A 23,368-nucleotide genomic window follows, 5' to 3' on the forward strand; every position below is an offset into this window, starting at 1 on the left:
GTTGTCTACAAGGATTTTAGGAAGCCTGTTGACAAAGTTCTGTGATAATTGGTCAGAAAAAAAATCAAGCGTTCACAAGGTCCAAGGGTAATTTGGATCTGAAACTGGCTTAGGGGCAGAAGTTAATAGAAAGAGGAATTTCTTTGTATTCATTCATGGGATGTACATGCCATTGGCTGGGCCATTTATCGCCCATACCTAGTTAACCTTGAGAAGGTGGTGATGAGCTGCCTTTTTAAACCACAGCTAGGTTTGAGTGGGTGTCCCTACAATGCCGTTGATAGGAGTTACTGGATTTTGACCTAGACTGGCTACTGACCAGATCTTGCTGCATTTGAATATGGACTGTTTCTGCATCTGAGGAGCTGTGAATGGTGATGGACATTGTGCACTCATCAGCAAGCATCTCCACTTCTGACATTAAAATGTTGAAGAAGCAGCTGAGAACAGCTAGGCCTAGGATAATACTCTGAACAGCTATGTTCCAGAGCTGAGATGACTTACATCCTAGAATCACAACCATTAAACTGTTGTGCTTGGTATTCCTGTACAGACTGGAGAGTTTTTCTCCCCCCCATTCATATGAACTCTGGTTTTGCTGACGTTTCTTGATGCCATACTCAGTTAAATGAGGCTTTGATGTCAAGGGCAGTTACTCTCATCTTACCCTGAAATTCAACTTTTATGTCCAAGTTGAACTAGGGCTGAAATTAGATATGGACGTGTGATGCCCTGGCAGTCTCCAATAGGCACCAATGACGTTAATATGCGGATACAGCAGGTAATAAGAAAGGCAAATAGAATTGTGGCATTTATTGCCAAAGGAATAGTGTATAAAAGTACAACTACACAAGGCAAGGCATTAGTGTGACTGTACCTGGAATATTGCATTGCTTTTGGTCCTCTTACTTGAGGAGGGATGTTGTTGTATTGGAGACAGTTCAGAAAAAGTTCATTAATTGATTCCAAGGATGAGCGGATTGTCTTAAGTAGACAGACTGAAAGGTTTAGGCCTGTATTATCCAGAGTTTAGAAGCATGAGGGGAGATCTAATTGAGATATAAAATGATAAAGGAGACAGGATGTTTCCTCATGAGGGGCAATCTAGAATGAGAGGTGATAGCTTTAGGATAAAAGATAATAGACATAAAACAGAAAAAAGAAAAAATAACTTCTCTCGAAGGTTCATGAATCTGTGGAATTCAGTATCTGAGTTCAGTAGATACTGAGACATGGAGTAAATTTAAAGACTGAAATATACAGATTTTTAATTAGTAATGGGTTGAATGGTTATGGAGAGTGGGCAGCAAAATGCATTTGAGGCCAAGATGAGATCAGTCACGATCATATCAAATGGCAAAATTTTTATGTTCTTATGAGCAGATTACTGATAAGCAAATGTTGCTTTACTGACTATCAAGAGTAGACTGATGGAGCATTAACTGGCCATGTTGAATCTGTCCTGCATTTCATATAAAGGACACAAATGGGCAATCTTCCAGACTGTCGGATAAATGCCAGTGTCGTACTAAAATATCTTGGCTAGGTATGCAACAAGTTCTGGAGCACAGGTCTTCAGTACTATTGTTGGAATGCTCCCAGAACCCATAGCTTCTGAAGTATCCAGTGCTTCGGCTATTTCTTGATAGTACGTGCAGTGAATCAAATTGGCTAAAAACTGGCATCTGTCACATTGAGGATCACTGGGAGAGACTGAAATGGATTAACCCATAGGCACTCTGACTGAAGATTGTTGTCAATGTTTTAGCCTTATCTTTTGCAAGGATTCTCATCCTTGAGTATAGAGATATTTGAGGAATCTCCTCCTCTGGTGAGTTGTTTAGTTGTCCACAACCATTTACAATTGAATGTGGAAGGACTGCAAAACTTTGTTCTGATCCATAAGCTGTAAAGTTGCTTAGCCACATGTATCATTTGCTGCTTATTCTATTTGGTATGCAAGTAGTCCTGTTTTGTAGCTTCAAGAGTTTGATATCTTATTTATTGGTACACGTGGGCTGCTCCTGGCAATCCCTCCTGCACTTCAATGAACGAGCGTTGATCTCCTTGCGTATTGGTAATAATAGAGTGGGGGATGTGCTGGACATATCATTGATGTGCAGTCTTAAGTTGCCAGATCTGTTTGAAGTCTATCCTATTTATCACAGCTGTAGTGCCACAACAACATGATGGATGCTATTCTCTGTGTACTTCATCTCCACAAGGGCTGTGTAGTGGTCCCTCTTACTGATACTGTCATGGAAAAATGTATCTGGGACAGGCAGATTGATGGGAATGAAATCAAGAATATTATTCCTCTTCTTGGTTTTCTTACTACCTCGCAAAGACTATAACCATAAGCAGTGACCTTTAGGGCTTGACCAGCTTGGTCAGTAGCAGAACTGCTGAACCCCTCTTCATGACGGGCATTGAAATCACCCACTCAGAGTGCATTCTGTGTCCTTGCCATAGGAGACAGGAGCAGGAACAGAAGATGTTAATCCACAATTCCAGCTATATGATAGCTGGTCTTTTCTTTCGATACCGCTTTCCTAGACTACCCCATAAATCTTTGATGCCTTTAATATCTAGTTATATATCGAACTCTGTTTTGAATACATTAAATGACTGAGATGCTAGACCTCTCGGAGGTCGAGATTCAAAAGATTCACCACCCGCTAGCTGAAGAAATTTCTCCTCATCTCTAATCCTAAACAGTCTTTCACTTATTCTAAGACTGTGCTCCCTGGTTCCAGACCCCCAAGCCACAGGAAACATCCTTCCTTCACATACCCTTTAATGCCAGTAAGAATTTTTTCACATTTCACAGAGATCATCTCACATTCTTGCAAATCTCTTTGGAATATCGATCTAGTCTCATCAATCTCTCATCAGAATACAAACATGGCATCAGAGGAACTTTAGTTGCACTCCTGCTGTTCCTAATTTATCTTTCTTTACGTAAGAAATTCAAATCTGCACAATACTCTAAATGCAGTCTCAACCAAGTCCTGCAAGAAATCTTTATTGATAAAGCATTTGTTTACAAGATAAAGTCCAATATACTATTTGTTTTTCTAATGGCTTATTGCACCCGCATGTTAGCTTTCAAACGCTTGTGAACAAGGACATCTAGGTCTCTTTGGAAATCAAGTTCAAAGTTTCTCACCATTGAACAAATGCACTAGGTGGAACTTCCATGGACCCTGAATGATGTTGGCAACAGTAAACAATAAGGAAACTAAAGCGAGAAAGTAAAAATGGGAAACAGAATCAGAAATTGCTGGAAAATCTCAGCAGGTCTGGTGCCTTGTGTGGAGAGAAAGCTGAGGTAATGTTTCAGGTCCAGTGACCATTCTTCTGTGAGCTTCTGATTTTTTGTTTCTGATTTCCAGCATCTGCAGTTATTTGGATTTTTTTTGTTTAAGGAAAAATAGGATTTTTGGCATTCAGAAAAAATTAGTTTGACTGTCCACTTAAGGTTTCAACAGTTAAATGAAAATCTTGCTAGTGAACAGTGAGGCACTTATTAGCATGTATTACGTCTTATTATTATCTAATCTTGTCTCATTTACATGCAGGCTGCTGGTATCCTAAATAGTTGAGAGGAACTAAAACATGCCAATTCACAATGTCAAAGTCAGAGTGATTGTCTGGTGGCTGCAGCTTCCTGATGTCTTCTCCAGGCTTTCAGCTTGTCAGCATTTCCCAACATTTTAGTGTACTGTCAGCAGTGACCACCTGTACCCTCCAACCAAAGATGGCATCAGCACCACATCATCATAGCATATCTAATAGAGTTTAGCACTTGAATATTGCGTTTTGTAGCTCACTAGCACCTTATAGAATCATACAATGGAGAAGGGGTCCTTTGGACCATCAGCTCTGTATCTTACTGCTGCCAGGCTGCTTTATGTGCAAGGAAAGACACCCAACTCATGCATTTGAAAACTGTGCGTCTCTGGCTTCATAGCTCGCTTTTCACAGCACTCAATCTCTTTGTTCATGGCTCACTCACTGCCTCACTGTTGGTGTTGAACACCAACGACTAAAGCAGTGAAGTGCAGATCTTCTTGCATTTCTGACAGCCCATAGGTGCTCTGCTGGATCTGCTGCCTACAGTAGCCACCAATCTATCCACGAGGACAGTCAGAAATATACACGGCAGAGCCTGTACAACATAGATAGCATGTGGGCTCCTCTAGCCTTCCATTAAGAGTATCCAATCAAAAACTAAGCCAAACAAAACAGCAGCTAGTTGTAGGTAAGAAGATTTAGGAATTTTTAAAGAACAAGCAACAAATGATTAAAAAGATAATAAAGAGAGAGGGAATTAATTATTAAAGTAAATTGGCAGTAAATATAAAAACAAACAGCAAGAGCTTCTATGGATAAATAAAAAGAAAGAAACTGCTAAGTGAGCGTGGGAACATTTGAGGATGCAACTGGGGAATTGATAATGGGGGGAGAAAAGAAAATCATAGATAACTTAAATGGATATTTTGCATCAGTCTTCAAGGTGGAAGACAGTATAAACATCCCAAAAATAATAGTTAGGTGAGGAGCTAATGGAGGAACAATTTTGTAACAGTCTCTATCACAAGGGACAAAGTAATTGACAAACTAATGGTGCAGATGGCAGACCAGGATCTCATGGCTTGCATCCAAAGGTGCCCAAGAAGGTAGCAGCAGATATAGATGGAGGCATTAGTTAAAATATTCTAGAACTCATTTGATTCCAGAAGGTTTCAGCAGATTGGAAAACTGCTAGTGTGATGCCCCTGTTCAAGATGGTAGAGCGACTGAAAGCAGGAAAATATAGTCCAGTTAACATAACTTCTAATCGAGAAAATACAGTCCATTAATTAAGGAAGAATTAGCAAGGCATTTTGAAAAGTTTAATGCAATCAAACACAGTCAAGATGGTTTTGTGGAAGGGAAATTATGTCTGATAAATTTGCTAGCATTCTTTCAGGATATGATAAGCAGTATCAATAAAGGGGATGCAGTGTATTCGGATGTTCACAAGGTATTCTACAAGGTGCCACATAAAACAGTTTTTGCACATGACTGGAACTCTCAGACTGGGGTAGGGGAGTGGTTAATATATTAACATGGATTGAGGACTGGTTAACACATAGAAGACAGGGAGTTGGTAAAAAATGAGAGCTTTTAGATTGGAAAGTTGCTACTAGTGGGGTTTTACAAAAAATTGTTCCTGGGACTTCAACTATTTATTATCTATGTTAATGATTTAGAGGACAGGCCAGAGTGTAATGTATGCAAATTTACTGATGAGACATAAATAGGTGGGAGGACTTGCTGCATTGAGGGCATCAGGAATTTTCAAGGGGATATTGATAGATTGAATAAGCAGGCAAAAACTTGCCAGATGGAGTTGATTGCAGGAAATTGTGAGGTCATGAACTTTGATGGGATGAATCAAATGTTAGACTATTATTCAAATAGACAGAGACGCCAAACAATTGCAGCACGAAGGCATCTGCGTGTTCCTGTGCATGAAACACAAAAGTTAGCATGCAGGTGAAACAACAAAACAAGAAATCAACTAGAATTTTACCCTATATTGCTAAGGGGTTAGAACTTAAAAACAGGGAAGTCTTGTTAGGATTGTACAGTGTGTTGGTGAGGCTTCACTTGGTGTACTTTATAGTTATGGTCCCCGCATTTATAAAAGGATTTGTTGGTACTGAAGGCTGTACAAAAGAGATACACTGTTATGATTGCTAGGATGAAATGGTTGTCTTATCAAGAAAAGCTAATCAAGTTAGATTATTTATGAGAGTTTAGAAGAATGAAGAATGGCTTTATAGAAACATACAAGATTCTGAGGGACCTTGATGATGTAGATGTTGAGATGTTACCAATAGTGCGGTAAAAGATTTCTTTTTCCAGCAGATAGTGAATTCTCTACGCTCCAAACTTGTGGAAGCTATTTTAAGAAGATGCAGATCAATTTTTGAAGTGTCATGGAGTCGATTGGCTCCATATACTGAACTGGCACAAAAGAGTTGAGGCCTGGGGCAGATGAGACATAGTCTTGTTGAATAGCAATGTTGGCTTGAGGAGCCAAAAGGCCCACCCTTGCTCCGATTTGATATGTTCTCAAACATTTTCTCCCTCCCCCACTGATACACTATGATTGCAGTGTGTACTACCAAAGGATGCTATGCCGCAAGTCAAAGGGCAGAAAATACATGGGAAAATCGTCATTCCCAATCTTCAACCCAAGTCACACACCAAGTTGCATATCAGTTGCCTTTCATTCATTATCATTGTATATAAATCCTGGAACTCCCTATCTAACAGCACTGTGCCTTTCACAAAAGCAGTTCACTACAGTATCTCGTGGGTCAACTGGGGATCAACAATAAATGCTGGTCTTGCCAGCAACACTCGCATCTAGTTAACCTGAAGTGGCACCAAAGGTTTAGATTTTCTATCCATTACCAATAATCATGTGTTCTTAGCTGCTCATGAAATTAATGGATGCTACTAATGTAATTATTATGGTATTTTAAATTCAAAAATATTCATTATATGTATCCAAGACAAAGAATGAACCAATTGTTGTTCTGCATTTAATATATTTAAATTAATGATATAACACAGATGATTTCTAAATTTTACTGCTATAAATTACATACTTTTATTGTAAGTTAGAATACATTGCATCTAAAGAGGTGTTTATTTAAGAAAGGCAACCACTAGGCTGCGCCACACACAACAAACTGCAGCACTATTCCTACCTTTCCTGCAATTGCTGAATCTGTTCATCCTTCTCTTGCTGGTCAGCTTTTAGGGTTTTGTTGGTAGCTAAATGCTTTGAAATCTCATTTGTTGCATTCTGCATCAGAAAAACAAATATTTAGTTTGGATAAGAAAACAAAAGCTTGATTTAAAAATCCAATTTTCATTATTTCAAATTTATTCCAATGGTAATTTTTTTAGATCTGGTAAGCATGACATGTTCCATGTTGTCTTTAACTTTTATACTCATGTATAGCTAGAAAACAGAACTCTATAATTTATTTACTTATTTTTCACTTCCTTAAGTAGATGAGTTTTTTTTTCATTTGTGTGATTTGAAAGAAGCTGTTTAAAATTATGAAAGTATGACAAAATTAGAAAGAAACAATAGTTTGCAATAGTTACAACGGATCTGGAACATGGAGACATGTATAAGAGATTTAAACAAATGGTAGGAGAAACATTTTTAGACAAATGGATGAGGAATCAACAGTGCTAGTGATTGAAGCATGTCAACATTTTAAAATACATTCAATAGGTGGTTGCAGCAAGGGAATACATGAAGACAAGAACACAGCAGTCACATAGTTTAGGATACTGTTCATGTGTACTAACAGAGGTTTTGCTGAACAGCTAATTTCTACAAAAATGATCTGCAGTATTTATGGAACTTAGAGGACAAGTGATGGAAATCAGAACATTTTCTGGAAGGTAGATGTACTTTAGACTCAGGTAATGCATGAAAGAGGAAGAGATAGACAGGGCCAGCAAGCATGTTTCAAGATTGCAACTTAGGCCCAATTTCTGCAAAGCAATAGCCAAAATACATAATGACGATCAACATAATTTGGCATTCAGCTAAAAGGCTGGAAAGTTACATAGAAACAACAGATAGGAGCAGGAGGAGGCCATTTGGCTCTTCATCCAACTCAAAAGCCTAATCCTGCTTTCTCTCCATAACCTTTGATCCCATTCACCATAAGTGCTATATCGAGTCACCTCTTGAATACATTCAATGTTCTGGCATCAACTGCTTCCTGTGATAACGAATTCCATACACTCACCACTTTTTGGGTGAAGAAATGTCTCCTCATCTCTGTCCTAAATTCTCTACCCTGAATCCTCATATTGTGACCCACGGTTCTGGACACACCCACCATTGCGACCATCTTCCCTGCATCTATCCTGTCCAAAGCTGTTGGAATTTTAAGTCTCTATAAGATCCCCTCCTCATCTGTCTGAACTCCATCGAAAACAATCCCAAACTAGTCAATGATAACTAAGTGTGGAGCTGGATGGACACAGCAGGCCAAGCAGCATCTCAGGAGCACAAAAGATGACATTTTGGGCCTAGACCCTTGGTGCTCCTGAGATGCTGCTTGGCCTGCTGTGTTCATCCAGCTCCACACTTTGTTATCTTGGATTCTCCAGCATCTGCAGTTCCCATTATCACCAAACTAGTCAATCTCTCCTCATACGTCATATCCACCATCCCCAGAATCAGCCTGGTAAACCTTTGCTACACTCCCTCAAGAGCAAGAGCATCTTTCCTCAGAAAAGCAAACCAAAACTGAACACAATATTCCAGGCATGGTCTCATCAAGGCCCTGTACAACTGCAACAACACATCCCTCCTCCTGTACTCAAAACCTCTCGCAATGAAGGCTAACATACCATTTCCCTTCTTTACCACCTGCTGCACCTGCATGCTTACCTCCAGCGACTGGAGTACAAGGGTGCCCAGGTCCAGCTGCACACTCCCCTCTCCCAATTTACAGCCATTCAGGTAGTTATTGCATACATTTTTTTTGGGAGAGATGTTTTATGAGAATACACCATGCTAAAGCAAAACTGTAATTACCAGGCTGAGTTCCTGTAGGCCTACAACAGCACCTACCCAACGATGTGGAAAGTCACACAGGTTTGTCCTGTACACACAACAGGTGAAATCCAACCTGATTAATTAGATAGAAGATATGTAAGTGCATAAGTAAATAAACAATTGTCTGGTAGTTTTTAAAGTATTCGTTCGTAGGGTATGGGCATTGCTGGCTAAGCCAACATTTATTGCCCACACCCAATTGTCCATAAGTAACTTAAGAGTCAACCATATTGTTGTGAGCCTGAAGTCACATGTTAGTCAGACTGGATATGGATGGCAGATTTCCTTCCCTAAAGATTATTAATGAACCTTGTAGGTTTTTGCTACAATTGACATTAGTTAGACAGTTGCCATTAGGCTAGGTTTTTTGTATTCACTTGCTGGCTAGGGCATCATTTATTGCTGGTCCCTAGTTGGTCTCGAGAAGGTGGTGAACCACTGCAATCCATTTGCTCTAGGTAGACCCATAGTGTCAGGAAGGGAATTCCAGGATTTTGACCTATCCATAGTAAAGGAGTGACAATATATTTCCAAGTCAGTATGGGGAATGGCTTCAAGGGGAACTTGCAGCTGGTGGTGTTCCCATGTATCAGCTGTCTTTGTCTTTCAAGATGAAAGTGGCTGTGTGTTCGGAACGTCTAAAGATCTCTGGTGAATTTCTGTAGTCCATCTTGTATATGGTACACACTGCTATTACTGGGTGTCGGCAATGGAGTGACTGAACATTTGTGGATGTGGTGCTAATCAACCGGGCTGCTTTGAGTATTGTTGGAGCTGTGGTCATCAAGGCAAATGGGGAGTATTCCATTACATGACTTACGCCTTATGGAGGGTGGACAGGTTTTGGAGCAGTTTGTTACAATAATCCTAGTCTCTAGGTGAGTCCAGTAAATGGTAATCCCCAGGACCTTAATAGTGGAGAATTCAGTGATGATAGTGTCACTGAATGTCAAGGAGCATCAAATAGAGCCTTGATATCAAGGGTCAACATTCTCACCTTACTTCTGGAATCCAGTGCTTTTGTTCATGTTTTAGCCAGGGCTGTAATGAGGTCAGGAGCTGAGTGCCCTGGCAGGACTCAAGCCAGTCATCAGTGAGCAGGTTATTGATAAGCAGTTGTGGCTTGACAGCATTGATCACAACATCCTCCAGATTTACTGATGCTCTAGAATAGATGGGGCAGTAATTAATCAGGCTGGATTTCACCTGTTTTGTGTGCACAGGACAAACCTGTGTGACTTTCCACATCAAGATAATAAAATGTGAGGCTGGATGAACACAGCAGGCCAAGCAGCATCTCAGGAGCACAAAAGCTGACGTTTCGGGCCTAGACCCTTCATCAGAGAGGGGGATGGGGTGAGGGTTCTGGAATAAATAGGGAGAGAGGGGGAGACGGACCGAAGATGGAGAGAAAAGAAGATAGGTGGAGAGAGTATAGGTGGGGAGGTAGGGAGGGGATAGGTCAGTCCAGGGAAGACGGACAGGTCAAGGAGGTGGGATGAGGTTAGTAGGTAGATGGGGGTGCGGCTTGGGGTGGGAGGAAGGGATGGGTGAGAGGAAGAACAGGTTAGAGAGGCAGAGACAGGTTGGACTGGTTTTGGGATGCAGTGGGTGGGGGGGTAAGAGCTGGGCTGGTTGTGTGGTGCAGTGGGGGGAGGGGACGAACTGGGCTGGTTTAGGGATGCAGTTGGGGAAGGGAAGATTTTGAAACTGGTGAAGTCCACATTGATACCATATGGCTGCAGGGTTCCCAGGCGGAATATGAGTTGCTGTTCCTGCAACCTTCGGGTGGCATCATTGTGGCACTGCAGGAGGCCCATGATGGACATGTCATCTAAAGAATGGGAGGGGGAGTGGAAATGGTTTGCGACTGGGAGGTGCAGTTGTTTGTTGCGAACTGAGCGGAGGTGTTCTGCAAAGCGGTCTCCAAGCCTCCGCTTGGTTTCCCCAATGTAGAGGCAGCCACACCGGGTACAGTGGATGCAGTATACCACATTGGCAGATGTGCAGGTGAACCTCTGCTTAATGTGGAATGTCATCTTGGGGCCTGGGATAGGGGTGAGGGAGGAGGTGTGGGGGCAAGTGTAGCATTTCCTGCGGTTGCAGGGGAAGGTGCCGGGTGTGTTGGGGTTGGAGGGCAGTGTGGAGCGAACAAGGGAGTCACGGAGAGAGTGGTCTCTCCGGAAAGCAGACAGGGGTGGGGATGGAAAAATGTCTTGGGTGGTGGGGTTGGATTGTAGATGGCGGAAGTGTCGGAGGATGATGCGTTGTATCCAGAGGTTGGTGGGGTGGTGTGTGAGAATGAGGGGGATCCTCTTTGGGCGGTTGTGGCGGGGGCGGGGTGTGAGGGATGTGTTGCGGGAAATGCGGTCAAGGGCGTTCTCGATCACTGTGGGGGGAAAGTTGCGGTCCTTGAAGAACTTGGACATCTGGGATGTGCGGGAGTGGAATGTCTTATCGTGGGAGCAGATGCGGCGGAGGCGGAGGAATTGGGAATAGGGGATGGAATTTTTGCAGGAGGCTGGGTGGGAGGAGGTGTATTCTAGGTAGCTGTGGGAGTCGGTGGGCTTGAAATGGACATCAGTTATAAGCTGGTTGCCTGAGATGGAAACTCAGAGGTCCAGGAAGGTGAGGGATGTGCTGGAGATGGCCCAGGTGAACTGAAGGTTGGGGTGGAAGGTGTTGGTGAAGTGGATGAACTGTTCGAGCTCCTCTGGGGAGCAAGAGGCGGCGCCGATACAGTCATCAATGTACCGGAGGAAGAGGTGGGGTTTGGGGCCTGTGTAGGTGCGGAAGAGGGACTGTTCCACGTAACCTACAAAGAGGCAGGCATAGCTTGGGCCAATGCGGGTACCCATGGCGACCCCCTTAGTCTGTAGGAAGTGGGAGGAATCGAAAGAGAAGTTGTTGAGGGTGAGGACGAGTTCGGCTAGGCGGATGAGGGTGTCGGTGGAGGGGGACTGGTCGGGCCTGCGGGACAGGAAGAAGCGGAGGGCCTTGAGGCCATCTGCATGCGGAATGCAGGTGTATAGGGACTGGACGTCCATGGTGAAGATGAGGTGTTGGGGGCCAGGGAATTGGAAGTCCTGGAGGAGGTGGAGGGCGTGGGTGGTGTCACTGACGAAGGTGGGGTGTTCCTGGACCAAAGGGGAGAAAATGGAGTCCAGATAGGTGGAGATGAGTTCGGTGGGGCAGGAGCAGGCTGAGGCGATGGGTCGCACATCGTTGGGTAGGTGCTGTTGTAGGTCTACAGGAACAGTTCGGGGAGCGCCATGTTATGGAGCACATGTCTTCAGTACTCTTGCCGGAATGTTGTCAGGTCCCATAGCCATTGCAGTATTCAGTGCTTCCAAACAATTCTTAAAATGGCGTAGAGTGAAAGAAATTGGCTAAAGGCCAACAACTGTGATGCAGGTGATCATTGGAGAAGGTCACGGAGGATCATCCATTTGGCATTTCTGGCTCAAGACTGCTGCGAGGGGTGCAGCCTCATCTCTTGCACTGATGTGCTGGGCTCCTCCATCATTGAGGGTGGCAATATTTGTGCAGCCTTCTCCTCCAGTGGTTGTTTTACTGTCCTCAACTATTCACGAGCAGATGGGGCAGAACTGCAAAGCTAGGATCTGATCCACTGATGCTGGGATCACTTGGTTCTATCTATCACTTGCTGTTTGGTATTCAATAGTCCTGTTTTGTAGCTTCACCCAGGCTGACACCTAATTTTTAGGTGTGCTTAATGCTGCTCCTGACAAGCCCTGCTGCACTCTTTATTGATCCCTGGCTTGATGGTAATGAGAGAATGGAGAATTACCAGGCCATGAAGTTAAAGATTGAGTTGGAGTACAATTTTGCTTTTGTTGATAGTCCATAGCAGCTCATCCATGTCTGTCCTGAGGTGCTAGACTTATTTTAAGGCTGTCTCATTTAGTACTCAAAGTGCCACACAGCACACTGTAACAGGGTATCGATGTGAAGGCAGGCCTTCATCTCCACAAAGGACTGTGCGGTGGTCACTCTTTCCAATACAGTCATGGACAGATGTATCTGCAGCAGGTAGATTGGCAAGGAGGTGATTATATACATTTCCCCGCTTTATTCCAGAGATTTTTCAATTGAATTAAGATTTCACTTTCTGCTAGGGCACAATTCAAGGATATTACCTCAGAATATTCAATAACTTGTGAATCTTTGCTATATTGTCTCCAATGCAAGTATAGCTGTTCTTAAATATGGAGACCAACACTGCACAGTATTCCAGGTATAGTGTCACCAAAGATCTGTTTGGCCGTAACATGAATTATTTATTGCTGCATTTCGATCTCATTGAGGGAGATGCAGGGGAGTACGTCAATAAAGATTTGTTATGCAAGTAGTTGGTTGATCCTCCAATCACAGCAGCCATTTTACACTCACTGAAAAGAGCTAAGCTGGTAAGATCAGAACAGGTGTATAAAATGGGTGATTTCTGAGACGCAAAGTCAGAATCCAAGAACACAGAACATAGAACAGTATAGCACAGTATGGCCCTTCGGCCCACGATGTTGTGCCGAACTTTTATCCTAAACTTAAGGCCTATCTAACCTCCACCGCTACCTTATACTATCATCCATATGCATATCTAATAGCCGCTTAAATGCCCCTAATGAGGCCGACTCCACTACCCGCTCCGGCAATGAATTCCATGCCCCTATGACTCTCTGAGTAAAGAACCTGTCTCTGATACCTCCCCAATATCTACCTCCTTTTACTTTAAAACTATGTCCCCTCATAAAAGCTACCCCCACCCTAGGAAGAAGTCTCTGGCTGTCCACTCTATCTACACCTCTGATCATTTTGTACACCTCTATCAAGTCACCTCTCATCCTTCGTCATTCTAAAGAGAAAAGCCCTAGCGCGCTCAACCTTCCCTCCATTCCAGGCAACATCCTGTTAAATCTCCTCTGCACCTTTTCTAACGCTTCTGCATCTTTCCTGTAATGAGGTGACCAGAACTGGACACAATACTCCAGATGTGGCCAAACCAGGCTTTCGTACAGCTGGAGCATAACTTCATGGCTCTTGAACTCAATCCCTCTATTAATGAAAGCTAACACACCATACGCCTTCTTAACAACTCTATCCACCTGGGTGGCAGCTCTCAGGGAACTGTGAACATGAACCTCTAGATCCCTCTGTTCCTCCACGCTGCCAAGAATCTTTCCGTTAACCCTTTATTCGCTTTCAAGTTTGTCCATTCAAACTGAATCACTCACACTTTTCAGGATTAAACTCCATCTCCCACTTCTAGGCTCAGCTCTGCATTCTATTAATGTCCTTGTGTAACCTAGAACAGCCCTCTGCACTTCCCACAATGTGTCCCACTTTCGTATCATCTGCGAACTTGCTAATCCACCTTTCCACTCCTTCATCCAAATCATTTACAAAAATCTCAAATAGAAGAGGACTCCGAACAGATCCTTGTGGTACACCACTCGTTACCGAGCACTATGTTGAATATTTTCTGCACACTACCACCCGTTTCCTTCTCAGGGTCAGCAGAATTCTGAATCCAATCTGCCAGATTTCCCCCATCCCATGCCTCCTTACCTTCAGCATGGGCTTACCACGGGGAACCTTATCAAACACCTTGCTTAAATCCATGTATACCAAATCCACTTCATCCACGTGTTTGGCCATCTCTTCAAAGAATTCAATAAGGCTTGTGAGGCATGATCTACCCCTCACAAATCCACGCTATGACAAATCAAGCTGTGTCTTTCCAAGTGATCATAAATCCTGTCTCTCAGAGCCGTTTCCAATAAGTTGCCCACAACTGACATAAGACTAACTGGCCTGTAATTTCCGGGGTTATCCCTGTTCCCTTTTTTGAACAAGGGAATGATGTCTGCCTCTTTCCAATCTTCCGGCATGACACCCATGGACAGTGAGGATGAAAAGATCATCGCCAAAGGCCCTGTGATCTTGTCCCTCACTTCCCAGAGAATCCTTGGATAAATCCCATCAGGCCCAGGGACTTATCTATCATCAACTTCCTCAGAATTCCTAGCACATCTTTACTAACATCAACCTCCTCCAGCCTACCTGCCTGTTTCACAACGTCCTCCTCTACAACCAGGTCCACCTTTGTTATGAATACTGAAAAAATGTATTCACTAAGGACCTCTCCTATATCTTTGGGCTCTGTGCACAAATTCACTCTACAATCCTTGATCGGCCCTACCTTTTCTGTGGTCATTCTCTTGTTCTGCACATACGTGTAAAAAGCCTTGGAGTTTTCCCTGATCCCATCTGCCAAGGATTCTCATGCCCCCTCATAGCTCTCCTAAGCCCTTTCTTCAGCTACTTTCTGGCTAACCTGTATCCCTCCGGAGCCTTTTCCGTTTCTCTTTTCCTAAATGTTATATCAGCCTCATCCTTCCTCTTAACCAGTTGTTTGACCTCTCTCTCTCTCTCTCTCTCTCTCTCGAAAGAGAGAGAGAGAGAGAGAGAGAGAGAGAGAGAGAGACAGCCATGGCTCCCTCACTCGACCGCATCTTCCCTGCCTGCTAGGGATAAAGATATCGAGCACATGCAGTATGCATTTCTTAAACAATCTCCACATTTCTGTGGTAACAAAGTGCGGAGCTGGATGAACACAGCAGGCCAAGCAGCATCTCAGGAGCACAAAAGCTGACATTTCGGGCCTAGACCCTTCATCAGAGACCCTCTCTGATGAATGTCTAGGCCAGAAACATCAGCTTTTGTGCTCCTGAGATGCTGCTTGGCCTGCTGTGTTCATCCAGCTCCACACTTTGTTATCTTGGATTCTCCAGCATCTGCAGTTCCCATTATCACTCCACATTTCTGTAGAGCTCTTCCCTGCCAGCATCTGTTCCCAATTGATGTTATCCAGTTCTTGCCTAACTGAATTATAATTACCCTTTCCCCAATTGTAAACTTCCCCTGCTGTATGTACCCAATCTTTATTCATGATTTTCGTGAAAGAAACAGAGCTTTGATCGCTACCGCCAAAGAGAGCTCTGATGAAGGGTCTAGGCCTGAAACATCAGCTTTTGTGCTCCTGAGATGCTGCTTGGCCTGCTGTGTTCATCCAGCTCCACACTTTGTTATCTTGGATTCTCCAGCATCTGCAGTTCCCACTATCTCTGGCCTCTCCTCATGTTGGTCTATCTACGTACTGTATCAGGAATCCTTCCTCAACGCACAAGACAAAATCTGCTCCATATAAACTATTACAACTAATGTTTCCAATCAATATTTAGAAAGTTGAAGTCACCCATGACTACAACCCTGTGACTTCTGCACCTTTCTAGTGTCTGCCTCCCAATCCGCTCATCTACTTCTCTGCAACTATTAAGGGATCTGTAAAAAAAAACTCAAAGTGACTGCTCCTTTCTTGTTCCTGACCTCAGCCCAAACTGAACCTGTCGACATATTATTCTCGAACTACCTTTCAGTAGCTGCTATACTCACCCTGACTAGCAATGTCACCTCCCCGCCTCTTTTACCACCTTCCCGATTTCTTTTAAAGCATCTAAATCCTGGAATTTCCAACAGCCATTCCTGTCCCTGAGTTACCCAAGTTTCTGTAATGGCCACAACATCATAGCTCCAAGTATCGACACATGCTCTAAGTTCATCCACTTTACTTCAATAGCACTGAAGTATACACACCTCAAACCATCTCGATGTCCACAAGTATGTTCCATCAATCGCATTTCTTTATAAACCACCTCACTCCCTGTTGTGTCTGTTGGAAGGCCAAATACCTCATCATCTGAATTATAAATTCGATTCCCGATCCCCTGCCAAACTAGTTTAAACTATCCCGTACAGCTCTAGCAAACCTCCCTCCCAGGATATTTGTGCCCTTCCAGTTCAGGTGCAACCCGTCCTTAACTGTACAGGTCCCACCTTCCCCAGAAAGTGCTCTAATTATCCATATAATGGAAGCCCTCCCTCTTACACCAGCCCTGTAGCCACATGTTTAGCTGCACTCTCTCCCTGTTTTTCACCTCGTTATCATGTGGCACTGGTGGTAATCCAGAGATAACTATCCTGTTTGTCCTGGACTTCAGCTTCCAACCTAACTCCCTGTACTCGCTTTTCACATTCTCAGTCCTTTTTCTACCAATGTCATTGTGCACCATGACTGCCGGTTGCTCACCCTCCCCCTTAAGGATCTTGAAGACACAATCCGAGAAATCGGGGACCCTGGCACCTAGGGGGCAACATACCATCCATTCATCTTGTTTGCATCCACAGAACCGCCTGTTTGTGCCTCTTACTACTGACTTCCCCACTACAGCAGCTCTCCTGTTCTGCCCCCTTCCCTTCGGCACAAGGTCAGGCTCAGTGCCAGAGACCTGTCCACTATGGCGTTCCCCTGATAGGTCCCCACCAATATCCAAAACAATATCCAAAACGGTATACTTGTTATTCATGGCCACAGGGGATCCCCGCACTGTCTGCCTATTCCCTTTCCCCTTCCTGAGAGTCACCCAACTACCTGTTTCCCGTATCTTGAGTGTGACCACCTCCCTGTAACTCCTCTCTATCACCCCCTCAGCATCCTGAATGATCTAGATTTCATCTAGCTCCAGCTCCAGTTCCCTGACACGGTTTTTGAGGAGCTGGATTTGGGTGCACTTCTTGCAGGTGAAGTCAGAGGGGACACCTGCAGTGACCCTTACCTCCCACATCCCGCAAGAGGAGCATGCAGCTGCCCTAACTCCCATTCCCTCTACTCTAGATTTCCAAAAGAAGAATTAAAAAAAAGCAGCCTTACCTTACTGAACCTCCACACAATCCTTTTTTTGGTTAGAGGAGGACGGCGGGTGGGAGACACTACATGCCTAGTGTTTCGGGTAGCTCATGGATTGCTCATTTGTGATATGGATATTTTATACCATCTCTTCATCAACATCATTAATGTAGGTTGTAAACAGCTGAAAAGCCAGCACAGTTCCTCATGGCATCCAGCCAATTTGAGAATACCTTTTTATTCCTCCCCTGTTTTCTGTCCATTAACCAATCCTCTATCCATGATAATATATCACCCCTGCTCTATGAACCCTTGTCATGTATATTAATGTTTTTGTGAGGTACCTTTATTGAATGTCTTTTGGAAATCCAAGAATACCTCACCAGATGGTTTTCCCCATCACTTACCCTTATAGGTTGTATCCTACAAAAACACATTTCTTGATTTGTTAGGCAGGATTTCTCTGTCATAAAATCACGATTTTTTGTACCATTATGCAGTATGCTTGTGAAAAAGTGCATTAAGAAGGTCTTATTATTAGATTCAGGCGCTTAATGGTTGATGTCAGGCTGACAGGTTCGGTTTTCTTAATCCTTCATTGTTATCGGCTACATTCATACTTGTTTCAATTACAGGCACACTATCCCAGATCACAGACCAAATCTGAAGTATCTATCTAGCCTAAGGGGTGAGAAATATGAAATGGGTATTACCGTGGTAGCTTGCTTCCAATATCAAATTTAAACATAGTATAATTATCAACGAACATTTTTGATCAAAATGACAAAATCAGAAAACATGCTGAAAATTCATAGTAAAGAAAATATATACAGGGTGACGACTTCTAACCTTCAATTTACTCTGCAGCTGTTTCAGTTCTGTTTCCATTGGTTTTCGAGGTGTAGCTGGAGCATTCGGAGCCTGAGTGGAAGCTAACGATGAACTCTCATCTGCTGACTTGGTGACAAGAGCTTGTTTCTCTTCCATTTGATTCAGCTTCTTCTCCAGTGCATCCTTCTGTTGCTGCACCTCCGTGAGATCAAATGTCAGCTTCTGTTTGTTGGGGGAAAATGTTCAGTGATCAAAAACAATTTTAATTTGCAATACTACTATACAAAGTGTCCAAATTATATTTAACCAAGTAGTGTCAACAGTTAAGCAGCAGAGTACACTATAGGGTGCTGGGGGAGTTCAGTCTTACAGTGGCAGTACTTTGCAAGTTGAATTACTCAGTTAGACCATCCACCTGAGGAAGAACAAAGTAAAGACAAAATTCTTCGTACATAAAAACAGATGACTGAACAGAAATGAGTGTAAACAAGATCCTACACAACCTTCTGTGACTAGGGGATTGAAATTCTAATTAGAAATGGAGTGACACAAGGAAACCTATAAGGAAAGAACATACTTTTTGAGTGTTTCTAACAGACAAGTTAGTTATGTACTGCCATGGATACATATGCTTATGCTGATGTTGAGTTGGGCACTGATGTCAATTTTAATGTGGAGCCTAGCACCTGGGAATGACAAAAGTTATTGTTCTTCTCTAGCCCGGTTGTGAGCGGCTTTGTGCTTATGAATTAATTCAGAAGCTCTTCCATTCTTACACTTCTAACTCCTTCTAAATCAGCCTTAACTAAGTTATCAATCTCATTTTACCTGTTTCCCCAAATTAAAACCCCACCTCCCTGAAACTAAGCAATTGCACTGGAATGCACTGCGACCTCAGGGATTTTCAGGAAATTTATACACCTTAGAAGTTACACTTATCATGATTATAATGTGAGACGCAGCTTCAAAACTGTAACTTGGAGGGAGAAAAAGTGAATCTTGGAGAGCCAAACAAACCAGTTTATAACGTCATGTAGATGTCCATGAGTTGTGGTGTATACCTAATTTAAACAGGTGCAGAAAACAATCAAGAAAGCAAATAGAACGCAGGTCTTCCTATTGAGAGGTCTGGAGTATAAGGATGCAGAAGTAATGCTGCAGGTATAAAAAATCCTAGTTAGGCCCCATTTGGAATACTATGAGCAGATCTGGGCACCACACCTTAGGAAGGAGAAATCAGTCTTGGAGGGAGTACTACATTGGTTTACAAGAATGATACCTGGACTTCAGGGGTTAAGTTATGAGGAAGCATTATACAAATTAGGTCTATTTTCTCTCTAGCTTAGAAGGTCCAAGGGTGATCTGATCAAAGTCTTCAAGATATTAATAAGAAAACACAGGGTAGATAAAGATAAACCATTTCCACTGCTTGGGAATTCCAAAGCAAAGGAACATAACCAGAGAATTAGGGTGAGAACATTCAGGAGAGATGCAAGGAAGCACTTCTAGACACAAATGGTGGTAGAGGTTTGGAACTCTCTTCCACAAACAGCAGTGGGTTGTGGATTGGTAGTTAATTTTGAATCCAAGATATATACATATTTGTTAAGCAAAGATATTAAGGGTTAGGAACCAAAGGCAGCTATATGGCATTAGGCCACAGATCAGGCATACTATAATTGAATGGTGGAACAAACTCATGTACTGAATGGCCTATTCCTGTTCCAACGTTCCTGTGAAATTTCCTTGAGGCTTCTTCCAATCATGTGCTGTAGAGACTGTAACAACCATGGTGCTAATATCGCTTAACTTGGGTTTCCCCTGAGATTTCAAGGAATTATCATGACAAAGTTCTGACAAACGTCCAGTTGATGAAGCCTCATCCTGTTGTGGACACACAATTATGCATGACCTTACTCGCTAGAATTGAAGAAATACCAGACAAACATCTTCTCAAGACATCTGCAGGCCACTGCTACCCTACATTTATTTCAAAAAAATTTCAGTTTATTAGCATACCATTGAAAAAAACAAAAATATATCATATTCAATGCGTAGTACTGTATCTATATATGTATTAATATATATATTGTAATAATGGACATTGTGTATAGGCTCCACAGTATTTCATAATAGTAATATTTTAAAGGAGAACACTTCCAATATAATTTTTGATAGTGAGTATTGGTGAATTATGAATGCTAAACCCTCCATGTGAATAATTTTAATCTCTTTACTTATAAAGCAATATAATTTAGTTGAAACAGTGCGGAGAAAGTTCAGTTGACTGAATCCTGCTTTATGCAGGTTGGGTGTATACACATTAGAGTTTATTAGAATAAGAGATTACCTGTTGACCCATCTGAAACCCTGAGGGGACTTCACAGGGCGGATGCTAAGAGGATGATTCCCCTTGTGGTTGGGGGGTAGGGGTAAATTTCTAGAACAAGGGAATACATTTAAAAATGAGAGGTCTCCTATTTAAGACTGAAGTGATGTTTTTCACTTGTCTCAGATGGACATTCGTGTACGGAATGAGATAGTAATAATTGCCAATGCTGGAGTCAGTGGAAACACAAAGTGGAACTGGAGGAACACAGCAGGCCAGGCAGCATCAGCAGGAAAGTTGAGGTTTCTGGTCGGGACCCTACTTCAGGAATTTCTGAACAAGGGTCCTGACACGAAATGTCAGTTTTCCTGCTCCTCTGATACTGCCTGGCCTGCCGTGTTCCTCCAGCTCCACGGTGGGTTATCTTGGTCTGTGGGATTCTCTTTTCTGGAGAGCAGTGGAGGAGGAGTCGTTGAACACATTCAAGACTGAATTAGATGAATTTATATCAACAACGATCTGAAAGGTTATTGGAGCTAGGCAGAGTGGAGCTGAGACAACAATCATATACTGTTGCGAGTTTATCAAATGGTACAAAAACATGAATAGCTGATTCTCACTCTTGGGTTCCGTCTTCACTGAACCACACAGAAACCCATTTGGGGAAGTAATGCTTTCAATCAGCAGCTGGTGAATTTTACCCCTATTTATTCTAGCAGCACCAAGTGTCATTGTAGTACTTTCTTCTTGCCATGATTAATATCAAATGTTGCGGCCTCCAGGATCTTTCTCGACCATATGGTTCAGCCACTCATTGGATAAAAATGTTGAGCTGACCTGAGTGGAGTGGATTGGCTTAGACTTTGTAAATTCTGTGGTTTATACAAAAAATGAAGCATGCTGTGTTTAAGAGGGCAGAGTTATGCTTATGTTTTAAAAAGTAATATTTACGATAAGATGACAAGAATGTGGTAACTATCTCATGTTTACTTTCGGATCTATTTCTGAGTAAACCAAATGTTGCTTTTAATTGAAATTTGTTGGTGTGTTTGGCTTCAATGTGTGAAGTAACACCCTCCAACGACTTCAGCTCTGACAGAGGGCACATGGTTTCATCCAACACTAAACATCAATAACATTTATGACAAGCAGGCATTTTGATATTATTAAACAATTGGAATTTTATACAATGCTATGTGGAGAGCAATGAGACTGATTGTAAGGCACGACTCCAATGAAGTTGTAAACCACAAATTTAAATCTCGAGCACTTCACAACTACTATGTAAACTCATATATTAGATTACAGCACTGAAAAGTTTCTGGTATTTGTTATTACTCACAATGGACAGTGTTTTGATTTATACATGGCAGTCTGATTTTGCTTTTATCCAGCTTTTGGCATGAGATGCCACTTTGTACATCTAATACGCAATGACAATCAGCCAAGAGGAATTAACCATTGCAGTGTTCACAATTCAGCATGAAACAATTTGTAGTTAGATTTTTAATGAACTGATAACTAATTTTTCTAACAGCTCCTGCTAATTACTTTTTAATGTTTTCATCTGTCAAAAGACAATTTTGAATAAATACAAACTAAAATTTAAGACAAAATTTTAAAATCATTGGTTCATGCATCAGTGATTACTGGGAAACATATCGCTGCTAAAGTCACAAGGATTCATGCGAGGTACATGACACAAGTCTCCAAAGATGAATACCTGGGCAAGCTGAGAAGAAATAGACCTGAACGTATGACCTTCATAAATTGAAAGTCCATGCAAAATAATTCTTAGCCAGATGTTAATTGACATTACATATCTACATTTCATTTCTCTCCAGGGTTGCAACCAGTGACTACTGGAGTTCGGCAGGGATCATGTTGAGATCTAATCTATTCACATTAACGATCTGGATGAAGGAACTGAGGGCATTATTGCCAAGTTTGCAGATGGCACAAAGATAGGTGGAGGGACAGGTAGTATTAAGGAAGTGGGGAGGCTGCAGAAGGACTAAGACAGGCTAAAATGAGGTTAATGTGAGTTTATGCAAACTGGCAGGAAAAATAGAGATTTTCTAAATGGGGAAAGATTTCAGAAATCTGAAGCACAAAGTGACTCAGGAGTCTGAGTTTAAGATTCTCTTAGGGTTAACCTACACGTTTAGTTGGCAGTTGGGAAAGTAAATGCAATGTTGGCATTCATTTTAAGAGGGGTAGTATACACAGACAGAGATTTACTGCTGAGGGTGCATAAATTTCTGGTCAGACAGCATCTGGAAAATTGTGAGAAGGTTTGGGCCCTGTACCAAGGAAGGATGTGCTGGTCTTAGACGTGGGCCAGAGGACGTTTACAAGAATGGTCTTGGGTATGAAGGGCGTGTCATAGCAGTTGAGGTCTCTGAGTCTGTTGTGGATGGAAGTTTAGAAGGATGGGTGAGGGGGAGATTTCATTGAAACATTTAGAATGCTGAGAGGCCTGGATAGAGTCAAAGCGGACAAGACATTTCCACAAGTAGGAGAGATTAGGACGTGAAGACACAGCCTCAGAGTGAAGGCATAACCCTTTAGAACTGAGATGAGCATGAATTTCGTCAGTGAGAGGGTCATGAATCTATGGACCTCATTACCACAGAGGGCTGTGGAGGCCAGGTCACTAAGTGAATTTAAGGCAGAGAGATTTTTTTTTGATTAGGAGGGGATCAAGGGTTATGGGGAGAAGGCAGAAAGATGGGGTTGAGAAACATATCAGCCACAATTGAATGGTGGTGCAGACTCGATGGGGAAAATG

The 23,368-nt window shown here is 42.5% G+C and overlaps 1 protein-coding gene across 1 annotated transcript in view; it reads right to left on the reverse strand.

The window, feature by feature from the left end:
- The window catches only part of cntln (centlein, centrosomal protein), a 465,635-nt gene that overhangs the window by 74,998 nt on the left and 367,269 nt on the right, over positions 1–23,368 (reverse strand). The window contains exons 20-21 of the mRNA XM_048527488.2: positions 18,267–18,470; positions 6,771–6,868 (exon numbers count right to left, since the gene is read on the reverse strand). Coding sequence (XP_048383445.2) covers positions 6,771–6,868; positions 18,267–18,470 — 302 coding nt within the window. The remainder of the gene's footprint in view (positions 1–6,770; positions 6,869–18,266; positions 18,471–23,368) is intronic.

The sequence above is a fragment of the Stegostoma tigrinum genome, chromosome 3, assembly GCF_030684315.1.
Source record: "Stegostoma tigrinum isolate sSteTig4 chromosome 3, sSteTig4.hap1, whole genome shotgun sequence".
Classification (NCBI taxonomy): Eukaryota; Metazoa; Chordata; class Chondrichthyes; order Orectolobiformes; family Stegostomatidae; genus Stegostoma; species Stegostoma tigrinum.